This window comes from Dermacentor variabilis, chromosome 10 (assembly GCF_050947875.1).
Source record: "Dermacentor variabilis isolate Ectoservices chromosome 10, ASM5094787v1, whole genome shotgun sequence".
Taxonomy (NCBI): Eukaryota; Metazoa; Arthropoda; class Arachnida; order Ixodida; family Ixodidae; genus Dermacentor; species Dermacentor variabilis.
In genome coordinates this window covers 41,034,836-41,054,370 of record NC_134577.1, presented here as the reverse complement: position 1 = coordinate 41,054,370, position 19,535 = coordinate 41,034,836, and the positions used below count along the sequence as shown (strand labels likewise).

Sequence of the window (19,535 nt, the reverse complement as noted above, 5' to 3'; positions counted from 1 at the left end):
GAAAGACTACTTCATCAGCCTCGACTGATTGATAGTGTTTAATTCTGTTTAGTACCCGCCGTGGTTGCTCAGTGGCTAAGGTGTTGGGCTGCTGAGCACGAGGTCGCGGGATCGAATCCCGGCCACGGCGGCCGCATTTCGATGGGGGCGAAATGCGAAAACACCCGTGTGCTTAGATTTAGGTGCACGTTAAAGAACCCCAGGTGGTCAAAATTTCCGGAGTCCTCCACTACGGCGTGCCTCATAATCAGAAAGTGGTTTTGGCACGTAAAACCCCAAATATTATTATTATTAATTCTGTTTAGTATCTGCTTGATTAGCAAGGTTTCGTAATTTCTTTCACCCCACCTAATTTTCAGCCGTCCTTGGCTGCTCTTCCCTTCTCATAGCATCCATTCTGTAACTAATAAACTATTCTTTTTATTATTTGCTTTGAAGACATATATACACTTGGCAGGAAAGGGAAAGCGAGGAGCAGGTTGGCAACTGCCACCGAAAGTGTCACAGCGCCTGCCTACTCTTGAGAAAGGAGGAGACAGAAACATAGCAAAGGAAGATGGCAAGAAGGGGAGGAAAGCCGATAAAAGAAAGCAAGATGATAAATCTCAAAGAATAAGGCAGAACACACAGTACAGGTCGTACACAGTGTGACCGGTCATTGCAGGTCGCGCTACTAAAGAGTGCTAAAATAGAAGAAATAATGTCTTTGTCAATTGAGAACAGAAATAAGCTACAGACGTGAACCTAAGTTAGTTATTTCTATAAAAGTAAGGAGAGCGCGACGAGCCTGATCGCGTCGAGACGCACAACTATTGGGATAGAAACGTTCGTCGAGTGTCGTGCACGGCAGGTCAAGGAGACGACGGTCCCTCCCTAACGACGTGCGCTGCGCAGTGAAAGTGGGACACTCCAATATCGGGTGCTGAAGCGTCTCGTAGCAGCAACAAGGCGTACGCGATGGACTGGCCACACGCCCTTGTCGATATAAACTTTCGCACACCTTCACACACCCCAATCCTCAGCTTGAGAAGTGCGCCAACGGAAGGAGGCAAGCTTCGACCGCGAACAGGGGACGGGAACGTTACGCTTGCGACGCGCTGGTCTGTATGCTGCTTGAGTAAGTAGCGACGAATTAGCAGACGAGCGTCATCAAGCTCGCACCTGTTATCCACCTTACGCATTACACTGTCTGCCCAGTTCCATTTGTTTCTATTCATGTCAACTAAAATATCGGCTGTAACCATTTGTCACCTAATCCACCACCGCTGTCTGCCTGTCTCTTAACGTTATGCCTAACGTTTTTCGTTCCGTAGCTGAAGCTTCTTTGCCAACCCCCAAGTTTCTACCCCATACGACAGTACTTGTTGAATGCAATGATCGTTCACCTTTATTTTCAGGGATAGTGGTAAACTGTCATTCATGATTGGCTAACGGTTGCCGTATGTGCTCCTAACCATTTTAATTCGCTAAACTTCATTCTCATTACAAGAGTCCCTGGAAGTAATTGGCCCTAAATAACCACACTCTCACACAGATTTTTGAGGCTGACTGGCGATCATGAATACTTGTTCCCTTGCCCGGCTATTGAGCATGATCTTTGTCTTCTGCATGCTGTTCTTCAACCCTACTCTTACACTTTCTCGGTTAAGGTCCTCAATCATTTTTTCGCAATTCATCTCCCGTGTTGCTGAACAGGACAACGTCAGATATTCGAAGTTGAACCTCACTCCTAAGCCTCCCCAGTCTAATGGCTTGAATACTACTTCTAACCATGCAGAACAGGGGTAATTGGAGATCGTTGGGAGAGGCCTTCGTCCTACAGTGGACATAAAGATAAGCTGATTATGATGAATTCGCAAGGGTTCAATCATTCATTCATCCATCACTCAATCAATCTTTATTGCTTCTAACAGATATATACGATCCTATTCCTATGCAGGTTGCTAAATCAGTACGACAGATGAAGCATTCTTTCGACGCTATATGCATTGTACAGGGGCGTTTACATCATTCTTTTCTAACGCAACTTTAGGTAAAGAGGCGCCGCCGCACGGCCTTTGCATGGACAGTAATTCTATGTCCCCAGGTGCGAAGACAAAAGGAAAATGAAAGACCTGTACGAGTGGCGAGTAGTTGCGCTCTGAAAGCAAAGCAAGTCCTGGTAACTGAACTTATGCCAGAAGCAGCTGCTTGTCCCACATTTAAAGGAAAAAATCGCCTGTAATAACGTAAAAGCTCATCGCAGTAAAATAGCTATATGCAGCGCAAATACAACGGAAGTACTTGAAGAGCATCTCATGGGAAGCTTCGCATATTGTTGTCCACACCAGATTATAAGACTTGTAGTGCATACGTTTGCATAGCAATCCGTAGATGCATGTAATAAAACAAAAGGGCCAACTGCAGCGCGCGAACTGTCCACCCGTTATGCGTAAAAAAGAGGATCGCAGCCAGCAAAAGCAGCCTCTAAAGTCTGTGCAGACATTACATATGCTGTCTCAGTCCATATGTAAGAGTCCTGATGCAGCAGAATAACGGCAGGCGCAAAATATCCGCCAACTCACTAATGACCCTTAACCGATGTTTCTACAGTCGCTTGAATGGTAGGCTTACTTCGCCTGCCAGAAGCAGCTATTTACATAATGTGCATTTTTCGTCGACCTAAAATAGACTTTCGTTGAAGCAAAATGTTCTCCAGGAGATCATTACGAATAACGCTGTAGTAGGGGACACCGTATTGATTTTGATCGCCTGCGGTTTTTATCGTGCAAGTAAATAGAAGAAAACCAGCAGTTTAGCATTAGGCCCCAATCGAAATGGGCCCGCCGTGGCTGGGATCGAACCCATTACCTCAAGCATAACAGCGCAACACCGCAGCCACTGAGCTACCATGCCGGGTGCTTTCATTCTTACTTATGCATTCTTACTTTAAGTAGTATATACGGGTAAGCTACATACTAAATATAGGCTGAATATGTTAAGGCGTCTTGCATTTCTTTTGGACAACTGCGATCCGCATGGGAAAGCAAATTTTTAAACGTCTTCAAATATTAACTGAGAAAAGTTCCACAAGCTATCTAAAAAAAAGGATACATGTTTCACAGAAAAATATGCATATGCTTCCTGTAGACTTCCTTTAAGCCTGACACAGAAACTACTGTGTAGAACCTCCACTGGTATTCTAGAAACTGTATTCACACGTTCTTGTATGAGGTGTCGAGCATCTCACGAGTAACACAAGTCAACGTGCCTACTTGACAGCTTTGCTGCGGTGAATTTCAATATTTTTCCACACATAGGAACAAGGGCCGGACACTAAGATGCCAGTAACCACCGGTAGCTAAGTCGTACTTATAACTTCATTTAGAAGAGTATTATTTTAGCCCAGTTGGTGAAGCATACTCGAAAAATTACACTTCATCAACTGTTGCAAAAGCTACAAGTGGCACAGTTGTTTGTGCATCCCGCACCGCCCATCTCGTTTTCCTTTTGGTAACGTGTTTTGCGCTTTAGCCTTTGTAAAATATATTCTCCCTCAGAAATGTCGGTATAGAAATTTTCTTGCACTTCCGCTGCCATTTCGTTGTCCTTAATAGACTTTTTGTTGACATGCGCAGCTAAATATACATATACTTGCAATGGTTAATCAATCAATAAACATTCAAAAGGTTGTCACTAGCAGCGAATAACAAGTTCAGTAGTACCTCATTCGCAAGCGAGTGGCTTTTGTCCATTTGTCACTTGTACTCTCAAATGCATAAAAACAGCCCTTGGCAGTAGTAATGGGACGCCCTACTGGCCAACTTATGGCACGGGTCAGTGACTATAAGCGTGTTAGTCGTTATCGGCGACCACGAGGCAAAAAGTTAAGCACGACAGCCGGCTAGAACGTGAGCTTGCATACGTCGCGCCGATATAACCTGAATCTCCACGATAATGGGCCCCGCGGCAATTCAGTGGTCCACTCTGTACGAGCAACTAGTCATGCATAATCAATGAATCCTAAGGTCATGTCGAGAGAATATAGCACTGCCCGCCCCTGCGATCAATATTGTGCGGTTGATATCGCGCGACCCCATGTGAAGAGCCCCACGGGACTGTTTCTACATTCTTTTTGTACGTGTGCGGTCGTTTTTCGCGCCTATGCAAATTAGCCTTGCGGTTTCGGTGAAGCAGTCGCCCTAATCTCTCTCTCTTTTTTTTCATGTCGTTATATATAGAGCGGGCGTTAAACTAACATCGTTGCGTGTCACCGACACCCACTTACTAAAGCGCGCCGACACCGCCACTGCGGTCAATACAGAACGCCAGAAACGGCGGAGAAGACATTTTCTTTTCTTTTTATATCCGCGCCGCCTTGTTGCGACGTGCACGAACCTCTTTGCCGCAATTGACGACCAGCGGCTCCCCGTTAAACGTCATGCCATGGTCGCCTGCGTGTGTGCGCCGAAGGGCCAGAGGCTCGAAACAAGCTGTCGTGGCTAGGCATCATCAAGCTCGCCCGCCATTATACCTACGCCCATAGCTTTTGACTCTTTTATAAGCAATCGATGGGCAAACAATAGCCAGAGGCGAGCGAAACAGACGACGCGTGTCGTCTGCATCTTGTCGTCTGCTCCGGCACGCCCGCAAGCCCTTCCTCTCTTTTTTCTGCTGCCGCTTTCTAAATCGATAGCGTCATCAGCGCTGCGCGGAGCGCGAACCAATGCCCGAAGGCATAGCACTCTCTCCCCACTCAGTTCTCCGTGCTCTCTCTATACTCTCTTCCTTTCGGTACTCCTCTGCCTCCGCTGTCTCGTAATCGACGCCATCTTGTCTCACATGATGGCGCGCTGCCGCGGTGCTGCAGCTGCGGTCCGCCGCGGCAGCGGTGGGTGTGCGGGTTCCGCGATCCGGACTCCGGACCGTAGGCGACCGTTGAGGATCGTTTCTTCGTGCGACATGTCTGACTGACCGACAACCACGACGTTGCGTGGGACGACTGCCACGCTCCGACGGAAAAGCGATGACTCGCCATCCGCGAGCGAACCAGTTTCGGTTCGCCGTCATCGTCGCCAGCCGATAGCTTTCACGAATCCAGGTACGTGTCGGTGCGCGCCGTGGACCGCGACACCGCGCTCGGCGGAGCGCCGCTTTTATCTCGCGCTACGATCACCTGTCACTCCTTGGCGAGTGCATAACGCTCGATTGTGCGTCCGATACGTTACGTTCGTTATAGACGCTGGTTGGTTCTCTTAATTAGGCCTTCGCGCAGTTACTGTGGCTGTCCCGGGTGTTTAAGCGAATCGTGGTACGTGTCAAGTCCGCCGTTCCGCGGGAGCGCTGCCGTGAAGCCTAGTTTCTGACGCACCGCGGCGATGCTGTTTGACTTGCTTGTTTTGCTTGTTTTCTCATTGCTCCTCTAAGGCTAATATAAACGCTGTGCGAAGGGGCTTTCATTTGCTGTTAGGAAGAATAAGGAGTCACTGCGTCGGCTTTTTTTTACTATATTGACGGTCCTTTTCTCGTTCATTCCTGATCCGAATGGTATATGGTAGCGGGAGTTGCGGCAAGAGGTACTGCAAGTTACACAATTAAATTTTCAGCCCTAATTTGCGGTTATTATAGAAACGACAGCGTGCCCTCCTCCCTCCCAAAAGCTCAACCACGAAGTAAGTTTACTTGGAGGAGACATGATGCGGTATCTGTTCAGTGCTTCCTATCGTTTGCAACATATAACAATCGTCGCACGGCGTTGCGGTTCTTAAGTGATTATGGTCAATTGAACCGCCCACTGACAATGTATGGGCGCTTCGTTGTGTATTCCTCTATAAATGTCTTCATGCGAGTTGATTGAGCTCGATCCTAGCATATATTGAGCTTTTCGTTCCGCCAGTCAGTAGCGTAACTGCATAACTGGCGAATATTTTATGGTGTCAGGTATAACATCTGAAATTCGAAGGTTGCTCCCATCGGACGTATCAATGTGCATCTTTTTTTTTCTAAAGCGAAGCCTTTGTTGGTAGTTATTTCAAGGGGCAAAAAATTATACGCTGCTTCTTCGAGTACTGCTTTGAATTACGGTGCCACATTAACTACGTCTTCTAGGCAAAAATTTCATGGTGTATCACTATATGACTGTAAAAATGTATGTCACGTCTCAAGCATGGGTCCGCTAAGAACATACCAGGATTGTTCTAGAGATATCCACACATTCAAGCATGTTGAGACCATCCCTGAGGCTGGAGATGTTTACTCACAGATACAAAAAAAAATATCAAGCCTTTCTTTTACAGTGGGGGCATGTCCCATCTTAAACCGCCGGCAACCGAACGTTATTCAATGCAGTGCAGTGGTTTTTTTAATATAGAACATAATGCATCGCTGGAGGCCAAGCGCTTACTATTCCACAAAAGTCGTGACCTTAAATCGGACAATTTCAGGCAATACTGAGCTGGGACAAAGCTATTGCGTTCGGGCGCTTTCAGTAAATCCGTCCTCTTGGCTGAGCTGAACCGTTTTCAAAAGAAAGTTAGCGTTTGAGCGTTTGCCGTAAAGCCGCCATTTTCGCTGAATTGAACCGTTTTCAAAACATCAGCATTCGCCACGGTGGCTCCGAGACAATGGGGTTCTCCGGCTGAGATCAAAGGCGCAGGATCGAACCTTGCCACTCAAGGTGCGTGCCAAAGGGTGTCAGAATGTGAAAGTGCCTTTCTAGTAATAATGCAGTGAGCTGCAATGATGGAACAAAATGGGCAGAAATGACTAAAAGACTGTTGACAAAGTCAACAAGTAGCTTCCCGGTATAGGACTGTTACGATACGCTGCTGGGAACACTTATTCGTCAACCCAATCGAATAATGCTGTGTGTTGCGTCATTGTTGGGACTCTTTGCTGCCTCTAAGAACAGCCCGTGCTGGAAACCACATTAAAATCTTTGCAGGAACACACATCACACAATGCTGCCAAGATCTACACACCAAGTCACCACGTTTGATTACACTATCGTTGGTACCAGCCCAGCTTTCATTGCAAATACCCCCGGAATCAGCCCAGTTTACTCGGCTGGTCAAGCATCCACGCAATGTGTGGGCAAGAGCCAAAAGAAACTTCGTCTTTAAAGAAAGAAAGTAAAGTGGTATAAATTCAAAGCCCTCGTAGCCAAGGTGTGCTTTTGAGACTTCAAAAGCAACGAATTTAAGTGGCCAGTGTATTCAACGAATTTAAGTGTCCAGTTTCGTTAACGGTAGGTTCAGCGGAAACTCTGTACGGGTCTGACGAAAGGAACCTTATGCTTGTGAATCTTGTGTCTTGCAGAAGCTTGGAATCAAGCCTTTACAACAAGGCCAATGAACTTCAGGAGGACATTAGTATGAAAAGGTTTGATCTCCATGTGGCACAGATTCACCTCGCAGCTGTCAAAGCCCAGGTAAGTTGATCTGCACTGTGCCGCCTCGTTGATGACGGAGTGCCACAGCATTACCTATCCGAAGAGCTTTGTGACCATATGCACCTTTTGTATAAAACAAACATCTTGCCCCTATCCTTGTTTCTATCAGACAGACATTAGTAACTTTACATACGGGCCCCGAAGTCGTAGATGCCCTTTTATGACTATAAGTGAAGATTTTTCAGCTTGCCACTTTACCTTTGCCAAAAGAGTCGAAGCATTATTTTAATCGCTGGCATTCGCTTCAGCTGTTGGTCCTGGTGTCGGCGAAACGAATATTCAACGCCTATGTCACTAGAAATTTAATTTGTAACTTCCTGAAAACACACCACAAATAACGTAGCTACTTTTCTGTGATACTTACAATATTCTTGATGAGCTGGCACCGTAGAGTCGCCAAGCCGAGCGCTGGTATTAAACGATGAGCTTAGCGGTTCCTTATAATACCAATTGTACACCATGTTAGCAGTGTAAGGGCTACCTGCCAGCCTAGAACTAGGCACTTATATTTAGTGTGTTCACAGTAATACCACTATATTCATGACTGCCGAAGCGTCTCGAGGTTTTGTCAAATCGTAGCACAGAAAGCAGGAAGAACGGCTGAAAAACGAGTGATTCTTATTAGCCATTGATTAGATGTAGTGAATAAGTCAAGCCATGAAAGCCTAAAGCAATAAAGCAACGAATGCGAACGTCGAATAATAATGTGTAAATTAGAAGCACTAGAGAAAGACTTAACAGAAGCACGAAGACGCTGCGACTCAATAACAAATCGCAACAGAATATCGCATTATGTACACAAATTGTTACGTTAATAACAGCCGCGATAAACTGAGGGGAATACCTGGCGTGTGCTGGATATTCGACCTGATACACTCATAGAACAAAGCGAGCGTTGGCAAACCCTCCTATCTGATGGTAACTATATGTTCCATATTTAAGGTAATTTTTAGAGCGTCGTTCTTTTAACATCTTTGTGTTAACATATTTAACCACTCCTCTCTTGACTATTTTCGTCGGAGCTTGACGGGGCAGAAGTGGTCGCTTGTACTTTAGATTTTGGCCTATGAGGCCCTGCTTCTCAGGGTTTGCCAGGAGGGTCTAACTTTTTTACTCATCACTGAAGTATTCGTTTATTGCCCTTAAACACAACCAAAGTGCGCCTACTCTTAATGAGAATGAGCAATGATAATCAGAGAAACGAAGAGGCTCGAGTTTTCATAACAACCACGTGAAGACAATGAAAACAATTGGAAAGCACAGGAGAATTAACTAAAGTTAAGAGTGAAAGCTGCAATTACGATTGAAGCTTAAATATGCCATAACCTTCACCCTAGTCCCAAATAAACACGGAAATGACTGTTGAAGAAATGACGGCTTGCAGCCAGTAGGAGCCAAACCTACAAAGCTCCTTATTACACGCACGATTCTCCATCAATCCAGCTAGGGCGTCAGCTGTGCCTCTGTCAACGTTTTTTTGGGTATTTTGCACATGTGTTAAATATAACCCTGGAAGTGTTAGCACTCGACCATAGCGGTGGATTTGGAACACCATTTTAACCGAAGTCACAATCTATCGTAAATTACGAGAGCTATAAATAAGTAGTCCATCGTAGGAGAGGTAGCAAAGCATTCCATTCTTCATTAGGAGTTCAGTACGTGAAAACTACGTAGTAATATGCACTCAGTGGACAGTGCGTGTTGCAGAAATAACAAATAGAAAAACAACAATAAAAGTCTGATTTTTGAGCACAGTTGTTATCATTCACTGATATTTACCACAGCGAAGTCTGCAGTGTCGAAAAAATCACGAAGACATTGTCTTTTATTGTATGTTAGCAGTGAATAATATTGGAGACTTTGTGGAATTTCTGTGAGGTTACACTTAAGGAAGCAGCACCTGAGTTAATCATGCAAGGAATGCTCTGTAAGCAGCGAACAAGACGCAATAATGAAAGAACAGGATAGTTTATTCCTGACTAAATGGACTAAACTACATCAACGTAGTACAGTTGGGACCCCAGACATCTGTGATTGAGTTGTCACAACGCGTTATCATCATACAGTGTTATTTACACAATCAGTGTAACATAATCTGATTATTGAGTGTACCATAAAGTTGTATATGATTGAACAATGGGTACAATAACAACTGATACAGGATATAAGCAATTAAGGAGAGAAATTTGTACCTAATTACAATGGGAAGGCACAGGGTTCCCCACTCATAAGGCGTCGTTAATGTTCAAACGTCTAGAACAGCTTAGATTTCACATAAGGATATGCTTATTAATCCGTAATTAATCGATGCCTCCTTGAACCGCTATATCAGTCAAAATTTATTATGAAGTACAGAAAACCATATGAACGCATATTGTAACGAATGATAATTAGATGGTTCCCATAAAAATCTACGACCTCGTAAATGCCTGTTTGCCGCGAGGAGTCGATGAGTGGGAGGTAATGAAGTAAACTAAAACAGAATTAAATACTAGGTTTCGTATCCCTAAGGTGCGAGTTTTCTTCTTTCAACATATATTTACACGGCGCAGAAAACTCATAAACTAAGGATGTTCAGATTATTACATTTAATTCCTTGAGAAATGTAAGTTCAACGTTCCAGTTGAGGCCGAAGATCTGCCTCACTACAATAAAAGCGCATGCTCTCCCGCCATTCAGGCGCCATGGTTCCCGCAATCCACAACGCAGGCAACGCTGATGGGAATAAAGTATATAATGCCACGTAATATTTTTCCTGCAGATTTTAAGAGAACGTCGGGAGGAGTGCGCGTCCCCTCAGGAGATCATTTCTTGTCCAGGTCTTCCACCAGTTGCCTGCGAGAATCTGTAACAAAACTTACGTCAAAACTGATGCCCCCTACGAGCCACCATGCTCATTCAGACTGACTGGAATTACCACATAGGTGTCCTGAATACCTTCATCAAATGCCTAGCCTTTGTGTTCTGACATCAAACGGTAATTTACGTATGTTTCCGTTCCCTGGCGATCTGAGATGCAGAGAGCAAATGTTTATGAAAAGCTGCAAATGAGCCGGATTCAGATAGACCCATTGGGCCAACGTCTCTGCTTTAAATGCTGTGCCCTCCACCGCATTTCAAATATTACACTTCTATGTGCTCACGTGACAAACTTTGACCGTACGCCAATGTGACTGTCATCTTCTCTTCTTCGTGCATCCTTTCATCCCCACAAATTGCACCTCGCTTAGGATACCAAACGTGGGCCCGAATTCACAAAGCTTTCATAGGTAAATGCTGTTTACCATTGGCCAGCCGCCTCTTCTGATATCTCCAACATTACGAGTGGCTGAAATATGCTCTTACAAATAGTTTTTGTGTAATAACTTTGTTGTGAATACAGGCCAAGACTTGTTCTTTGCTTAAACACGCCTTATATATTTATCACTATATTACGGCGCGGAAAGGCGAATGAGATGGGACAGAAGAATGTGATTAACGACCAGGGCAAAAAAAAGATGGTGCGGAATACAAGCAGCCACTTACATTCTAGGTAATCGCGAACGCGACAAGTCGTTGACGCTGCCCTAAGCGTAATCACTGTGCATTCCGTACTTCGGCCGTATGACGAAAACACCCTTCCGACGAACTGACCGTGTTTTTTTACAGCACCACTATCAAAAGTTTCATAAACAACAGGAGATGGAAGCGAATTCTTGTGCAGAAATTTCCTGGTCGTCGGGAAGCGAGCGGGGGCTGAGGAAGGGGGGAGGGGGGTCAGAGGTTGTAGATTAGGCCGGCTGAGAGTCCGCGTTGCTCGAACAACGTTTATGTGCAAGCACGTGATCAACGGTCCCCGTTGAATGTCCGGGTTTTGTAAACCTCTGTTTAACAGACCACCGAAGTGAAAAGCTTAAAGGAAGAATAAAAAAAACGTCTAGTGCATTGATACTAACGACGTCTAATAGACGGCTATTAAAGGCGTCTACCAACTGAACTTAGCTCGGACCCGTTCTGTCTAGAAAGCGAACCGAGGCGCGCGCGCACGGTCTGCAAATTGAATCTGCAGCCCCACTTCTAAACGGCGGGTTGCATGTTCTGCTCCACGTGTGCCGCAGTTCGCTCTGTTCCGGGGCAAGGAGGTAGAGGCGGACGGGGAGGAACGCAACTGCCGCGAGCGCAAGGCGTCGACCGCGGTGCCGGCGGTCACCGGCACCATCAAGAACAAGTGGCTCAAGGCTTTCCGAAGCCTCAAGACCGGAAGCGGGGCCTCGGACAAGTACGCGCGCAATTGAACACCATGCGTTCTGCATCCGCATAAGTCGCTGCCCTCGTAACCAGCACTACATCAAGCGGTGATGCTGGTCACGTGTGCAATGCGTGTGACAACATAACATATGGCTAGCTGGATACGTATTAGACTGGTAGGCTGCTTTCTTTTTTTTTTTTTCGTAACTTGATCTACGATCTCTCGAGTCATGAGCAGATTTACGCTCCGCCGTTCCGTCGTTTGGCTTGTTTTGTAAACTGTTGCGCCTTGTGACGGACCGTTCGGTGTATGTGCGATACCTTTATCGTTGTCAGTCATTTCGCAAGTTTATCGGTTCTTTTTTATAGTGTACCGCTTCACCGCAGCATGTTCTGTATCTTTTCACGCCGACCCCCCACTAACCTTAGTAATGCCTGCTGAGCCGTCCGGAAATTCAAAATAAGTTTACAGCAATAACTTGACCGCGTAAGTTTAATTACAGTGACATTTATTAATTCGATGCCCATAGATTCTTAATAAGTCAGTGTTATATGATCGGAGTATTTGCTGTTGTAAACTGTTAGCCACAAGGAGATAGAACTTCATTTTCACTGTTCTTGTGTTTTAGTTTTGTTAATTTTTACCAGCGTTCTATGTAGGCTTTATTAACAACTGTTGCTAAATATCAAGAACCGTGTCTTTCAAGATTTCGTTCAACATCCCAGTAGGTACTAGAAATTTTGGTAAAGAAGCTGACCTGCATTGCGCGACATTTATGGAGCTACTATATACGTCCTTGCCCGTAAAAAAATTTAGACGCTGTTAACTCTCTATAAACTTCTTGTAGACCTCTTTGCCATCATTTAGACTTGTCCTCTTGACCATATATATAGTCTACAGACTGCCCGTAAATACGTCACAAATTCATATCCTTCAATCTAATTGAGGTTGACAGTCTTTATTTCAGGGTCTATGAACTTTAGTCACGAATATGTGAGTATTCATAAGTTCATGAGCTGTGTGAAGATGATTGTGTGCATACTTTACAAAGAGACGTATAAGTTCTTATGAATTTTGGCCCCATGTATCTCAGTTCACGTGGCGACGAGTCCCTCCATTATGGCGCAGCATGCCGTTACACCAATAGCTGTGCCGCTGCCGTGGTTAGCCATAACAGCAGAAATGCTCTAGCGTGGAACAAATAGTTTTTTCTTGTATTTGAGTTTCTTATATTAGCACGCGATTCATCGTTCATTTCACGCCAAATAACAAGATTTCACCTCTGCTCTATCCAACGTAACGACAAGGCGAAGGGGGTCTGCTGAAACGACCATAAGACCTACCGCGTCGACCTCTCACAACTTACTTTTACAGAAAATAAGAAAAGAATCAGTAGAGAATGATGTGTAAAGTCAACAGCCTAATGTCATCAATAGTCAACAGCCTAATGAACTTAGGGCGTCCTTTTAATCTGTTTATGTTCATAGCACGTCCATGAAGTACGCGTCTCTGCCCACTATGCATATATTTGTAGCGAGCGATGGCATCGATAAAATGCAGCTGGTAACTCTTTGAAGGTGTGGAAGCTGAACACAGAACCACTCAACCAAGGAGCTTTCTAACTCTACGGTTTCTATGGGCACCCCACTACACGGCCAAGGGCCACCGCTTCGATATTCTCAAAACATTGAAAATGAATGCACCCACATGCGCTTAACTTCGGGTCTGGTACATAATAGCCTTAGTCGATTTCGCGTCACTTAAAACCCGTATGACTGAACAACAGCCCTACCAGAACTAACACGCATTATAACATAGCCATTAGAAATGCTGTCATTGATCACACAACAGCAAAATTGAGGTGCCCGCACTGCCACTTCGTTCACAATGCAAAACAGTCACCACTGGAACAGCTTAAGTACTCTTTAACACGTAGCGAAGTGACTTCGCGTATGTTTTGTGAAGATATCCTTTCGTTGTGCTAAGGGGTGTTGTCACCAGTCTGAACGATCAGTGGTTACAGAAGGAGCTGTGATCACACATCTCGGTCTGTCGCCAAGACCCTCGCGCCGTCCCAATCCATGGTATTTTTAGATGATTTGAAGACAACTACATCGACAAACTTCTTAGCAGAGCGCGTGCATGCATCTGGGCACGCCATAGATCGAGACGGCACGAGCATCTTGGCGACATACCGAAGGTTGTCACCACAGCTTCATCTGGAATCGCCGATCGCTCAGACTTACCGACAACACCCATCACAAGACAGACGGCCAACTTCCACCGCACCTATGTGAAGCCGCTTCGCCACATAATCAGTAATACTCTAGCTGTTTCGGCGGTAACGTCTCTGTATTGTAAACAAGGTGCCCATATGGTCACCGAAGCGTCAATTTCGTCGTTGTGTGGTCAGCTACAGGGTTTATAATTGTGTTATAATTGTACCTGGCTTGACGGTTCTGCGTCAAACCCTTGACTACAACCACGCCTTCTATTCCGTTCTCTGCGCAGGCCTGATGGGTCGGACCGGAAAGGAAGCCATGCTGCTGGCGGCGCAGGTGGCGCAGGTGAGAATCGCCGCATTTAACATCGCTATCTGTGACGAAGTGCATGACGCCATTACGCATAAAGACGAACTTTTCGGCACAGGGTTTTCTACTAAATTTGCTAAGGGCGCAGCGACCGTTCAGCTTTAACGAGAATGACGGTCAGTACATGTATTTGCATGATCTCCGCGCTTGTGTCTTCACACATTCTTGTGGATTCATTTGCTACGCTGTATCTGCATTTACTTGTGTCAGTTTTCGATCATTCCTGCTTTTATAAATGCGAGAAAGGCAATAGAAATCGGGACACAAGCATAGGAACGGAGACTGTTGCAGTTAGAACGCAATATCGTGTTGCAAATGACCAACTTGCAAAGTCGCAAAGCCGTTTAAAACGATAACGACAAAGTTTAGGCAAATTCATGTGCTATAACCGTCATTCCCATGCCGGCTGAATCACCATGCTTGCGACTCCCATGCATACCATTATCTCACCATTACGCTTACTTTATATTTAGTTCAACAGACTCTCTTATGCGCAATATTTACGAGGGCGAATCAGAAAGTCGTTGCCCCTATCTTTTATTATGGGATGCCGGCTGATCTTTCTCACATAAGACTGGATAGTAAAAATGAAGAAAAAACGCGGCACTGACAAGTTAACGGTCGCAGGAATAAAAAGTTGGATAGAACACTTAAACTTTAGAGTCAAGTCACATGTGCGCACAAAAGACGGCTCACAAGAAAATCACATAACACACATATTTAATAGCGTACTAAACGCACTAAATACAAAGCGCGTAAGAAAACACGTCAGATCACAATCCATTGGGTCAGTCAAGTCAAAGAGAGGCACATAAGAACAGGCATTAAAACACGGTCAGGTCAAATAAAACACGTACGATCAGTATGGTAGCGTATGAAAAACTTTATTCAGGTCCTTCAGGTCGCGCTAGTTCCTTGGCCTGAAGCAGGCCGCTCCCCGTCGGGACCAAAAGGTTTACAACGAATAATACAAACTGTACCCAATATTTGCCGAGAGTATCACTAGCTTCCAAAAAAATTTTATAGAGGGCAAGTACGCCCGTCTGTTATGCAAGGAATGTATTAAAAATCCTTTGTGTATTTATCAATAAGTTTGTTTTTTATTCGTCGTTCGTGTTAGCACAGGCGCTTCTTTCCATGTTTTGCATGCGTGTGTCGGCATGGGACGTAGCCTCAAACAGCAGCTCTTCGAAAGTGAGAGCCGCAGGCCGAGAAGCTAATCCTGGCAAAGTGCCAACACGTACATTGTCGAATTCCGCCATATTGTCAAATTCGCCATCTTGCCAGTCCTGATTGGTTCGCAGGGCTGCTATAGCTTCTCTAATTGGCTCAAGTGGCCGACGTGGCGGCAATCGAGAGTCTCCAAAATGGCACCCAGTGTATGCTATGTGCGAGTCGCTGTGTAGCCGCGCTAGCGTCGTCGTTGCTGTCCTCGTGACAACTGATATTTATCTGGGGTGCAGATAAGGTTTTCCTTTCAGTGGCTCTATCTTGTCGTCGTCGTCGTCGTCGTCGTCGTTGTTGTTGTTGTTGTTGTTGTTGTTGTTGTTGTTGTTGTTGTTGTTGTTGTTGTTGTTGTTGTTGTTGTTGTTGTTGTTGTTGTTGTTGTTGTTGTTGTTGTTTCGACGGCTAACGAGGCACGACCTTCTGCAGGCGTGTCCTGGGACACGGGCCAGCACGTGTTCCAGGAGTACACGTACAAGAAGGTGACCGCGTGCGACGTGTGCCGCGAGATACTGCGCGGTCACGTGCGCCAGGGGCTCAAGTGCAAGCTGTGCAAGTTCAACGTGCACGCCGAGTGCCAGGACAAGGCCAGTCGGTGCCAGGTGCGACACCAGCCTCGCTTGCATGCCTGCCTACCTACCTACTAGTGCTCTCGTCATATTCTATTTGAACCATCGCGGCGGTGTAAGAACCGGAGCTCTTCAGTCAAATCGCTTGCGAAAACCCCCCGTAAAGCCACATGCGTTTCAAAATCCGGACACAGTGATTGGCGAGGAACATGCGGGTATTCCTACTGCCGCGCCACCTATAGACAGCAAAACTAAATATAAAAAAAAACATTCTGTTTACTAAAGCAAAAAATAACATCAGGGCACGCGCTTGTGTTGGTACAAACACCAAAAATACCGGGTTGCTACAAATATAAACAAAGAGTAGTTTCAATAAGCACCTCTTTCTTTTTCAGTCAGATTAAATACTTCGGGCACTTTTTGCAGGCGATGAGTGAAGGTGAGTTTCATCTTGTTGCTCAATAGTGACACTGCGGGCAATAAGCGCTATGCAAAATATGGCGGCTTAGACGTGTTACTGTCTCCTGCAATCGCTTCTGGCGCACGTAGCTTGTAAAAGCATAGCCTTCGAAATCTGGTTCTGTTACTTCAGAGAGAGCCGTCGCTGGAGCGTGGGTTTGGACACTGCCTAGTAACCATTCACAGAAGCGTACACGAGCATGCCTTAAAGTGACACTAAAGCAAAACACTAAATCGGTTTAGAGTGATAAAGTATTGTTTCAGAACTTTTTTGTCGTTAATTTTGAAATAATAGGTTGGTTATTATAAAGGAAAATGAACATCAATGTTTCAGTTCTTTTCGCGCCGAAACCTCGACGCCGGTGCGTCAGTGTGACGTCACAGATTTCAACTTATTTTTTTCGTATTTGGACCGTGTTGGTTCAGTAAAAGTTCCCGAGACTTGTTCAATTTTTGGCTCCTTTAAAACACAATGTAGTCGATCCTTACAGCTAAAGAATTAAAAAGGCCCTAGAAGACGCCATCAAAATACATGACACCGCGGGGACGTGGTGCGGGAACTTCAAGGAGGCGGCGCCACTCGTCTTTCATTTTTGCGCTTTTTCTCACTTAATAAGCGGCTTCTCGCGGTAAGAGTGGTGTCTTTTGTATTGTGGAAGGGTAATTCACAAGTACAGAAAGAAATAATTTTTTTCTCTTTGGCGTCCCTTTAAGTTTGAAACACTGCTTGGGAACTGGTGAGACTAAAGAATTCTGTGTAGAAACACGCAGCGTTTACACCTACCGAGTGCTTTCAGAAACCCTCACCATATACAGATCCATCGCATGTAGAATCTAAACGACGATAAACAAATGTGCGAGGTGCAGCGAGATGGATCTTGGCATGCTTATGGTATTAGTACATGTCGAGAAACCATGTTCCTGCATTGATTAGGCTTTTATCAAGCAATCTGAGACGTCGTGACACTTGGAAGAAGCAATGCAAGTGCACAAATTTCGCAAGAGCTCCGGGATGGCGGCGTGCTGTTGCTTGCGCAGCAGGCTTTGCCCTCTCTGGTTCGAAGCTGGGGTGCTTCAGCGTGAACCCAAGGCTCACTACACGACTGTCTTTGCATTTCGCCTCCATCGGAATACGGGCAATTGTGGCGTCGAAGATGAGCCTCACCGCAACTGTTTATTTGTTTAAATGAGAAAATTTCTTTTAAAATGTTCAAGGCTCATTTGTTGCTTGCGAACACGACAGGATAATGTCATAGATGGATGCTGGCCTGAGCTCATAGGTTTTCGTAAGGGCATTAGTACGTCGCGCGAAATAATGATATCGCCTACAGTGCTACATAAATAATACTTCTAGATAACCGAGTCACCCTACCATGCAGATGCATTTTTAGTGGGTACTAATATAGCAGTGCACTCACGTGTTCTCACTGTTCTGTAATAATTAAATGAGATAAGCTTTCCAACTTGACTGTCCTTCGCTGCAGCCCAAGCCCAGACTTCTTCGAAGACAGCGGTCAGCATCAGAAATTGAGACCAAGATCATCCCAGCCGAACCTGAGGAAGAAAGTAAGCAATGCCTTCTTGCGTGTACGTGCGTGTGTGTGCGTGCGTGTGTGTGTGTGTGTGTGTGTGTGTGTGTGTGTGTGTGTGTGTGTGTGTGTGTGTGTGTGTGTGTGTGTGTGTGTGCGTGTGTGTGTGTGTGTGTGTGTGTGTGTGTGTGCGTGTGTGTGCGTGTGTGTGTGTGTGTGTGTGTGTGTGTGTGTGTGTGTGTGTGTGTGTGTGTGTGTGTGTGTGTGTGTGTGTGTGTGTGTGTGTGTGTGTGTGTGTGTGTGTGTGTGTGTGTGTGTGTGTGTGTGTGTGTGTGTGTGTGTGTGTGTGTGTGTGTGTGTGTGTGTTATGATAACGATATGATATCGTGCAGCTCATTCTGCAGGACGATCCTGCAGGTAATCGGTCGTTATGGGCAATGGCCACCAAACAACGCCCACTTGCATCACCTTTCCTCTATTTTAGCTCGATAGCGTTGATGGCCCGTGTCGCAGAAAATCTCGTGTCGGTGTCGGCGTCGGCGTCGCGTTGTCCGTGAAGGCAAATTGCCGTATATATTTAGGTATATGTATATGCTACGTTTTGCTATATGGCATGCGGTATATGCGGTCTATATTGCCACACCATTCTATCACTAAAGTTACTCATACCTTGTCTTAAATTTCTGACTATGTTATTCCTCGGAATTTTGAGAATGACAGTTCACAAAGACTTTGCGTGTCTTTTATGTTATGTCGTCTCAGACTTCAATATTAAATGTGCGAAACAACTACAGAAACCTGAAAATAATGTTTTGTTTTTGTTGTTGTTTTTTTGCGGGCGGCTGTGCACTACATCCGGGATCGACCCACGCAAGAGGCCGCGTTCCTACCAGAAAGGTCACCTTCGCGCAAATCCTTCGCTGCCAGCGTTTCCTTGTAAACATTACGGTTGCGTAAGCTGCAGTTGCCGGGAAGCGTGGGGAGCAGTCCGGGAAATTTGAATGCCATCGCGTTCCACTTATGAAGGCGAAGCTTAAGCGTCCTCCAAGTTTTTCATACCAATTTCGATGTCCTTCCATGACATAGAGCGCTAGAGAAAGGCACTGCCGTTGGGAAACGCGACGGCTTTTTTTTTCCCGGAAAGACTACACCTCAAAAGATCTACCAAAATGGTTGAAGGTGCAGGCATTCTCCCCTTGTAACACCAGAATGACAACCGCGCACTCATCTCGCTCCTGAAGAGATGCTCAGCGCCACGCTCAGCGCCAGTGTTATTGTGTGGCGAGACCGCACCTCAAGGGGTGTACAGTGCTCAAAAGTTGGCGTTCTCTACCTTCTTTTCTCTTTGAATGGCGCGTGGGGGTGCCCGAGCAGCAGCAGGCACCCTGACTCATGACCAAACATAAGCGCAATACAAATTTTTATTGCGTTGCAAGAGTACACATCGAAGAGTGGGTGTGGGTGTTTGAAGTTGCACATTCTGTCTGTCTGTATGTTCATATAACG

The 19,535-nt window shown here is 45.5% G+C and overlaps 1 protein-coding gene across 5 annotated transcripts in view; it reads left to right on the top strand.

Annotated features, from left to right (window-relative positions):
• Positions 1 to 19,535, top strand: part of Stacl (SH3 and cysteine-rich domain-containing protein) — a 351,595-nt gene that overhangs the window by 301,503 nt on the left and 30,557 nt on the right. For all 5 annotated transcript variants that reach the window (XM_075672475.1, XM_075672476.1, XM_075672474.1 and 2 more), the window contains 5 exons: positions 7,297 to 7,408; positions 11,527 to 11,687; positions 14,169 to 14,224; positions 15,902 to 16,074; positions 17,985 to 18,066. In XM_075672475.1, coding sequence (XP_075528590.1) covers positions 7,297 to 7,408; positions 11,527 to 11,687; positions 14,169 to 14,224; positions 15,902 to 16,074; positions 17,985 to 18,066 — 584 coding nt within the window. The remainder of the gene's footprint in view (positions 1 to 7,296; positions 7,409 to 11,526; positions 11,688 to 14,168; positions 14,225 to 15,901; positions 16,075 to 17,984; positions 18,067 to 19,535) is intronic.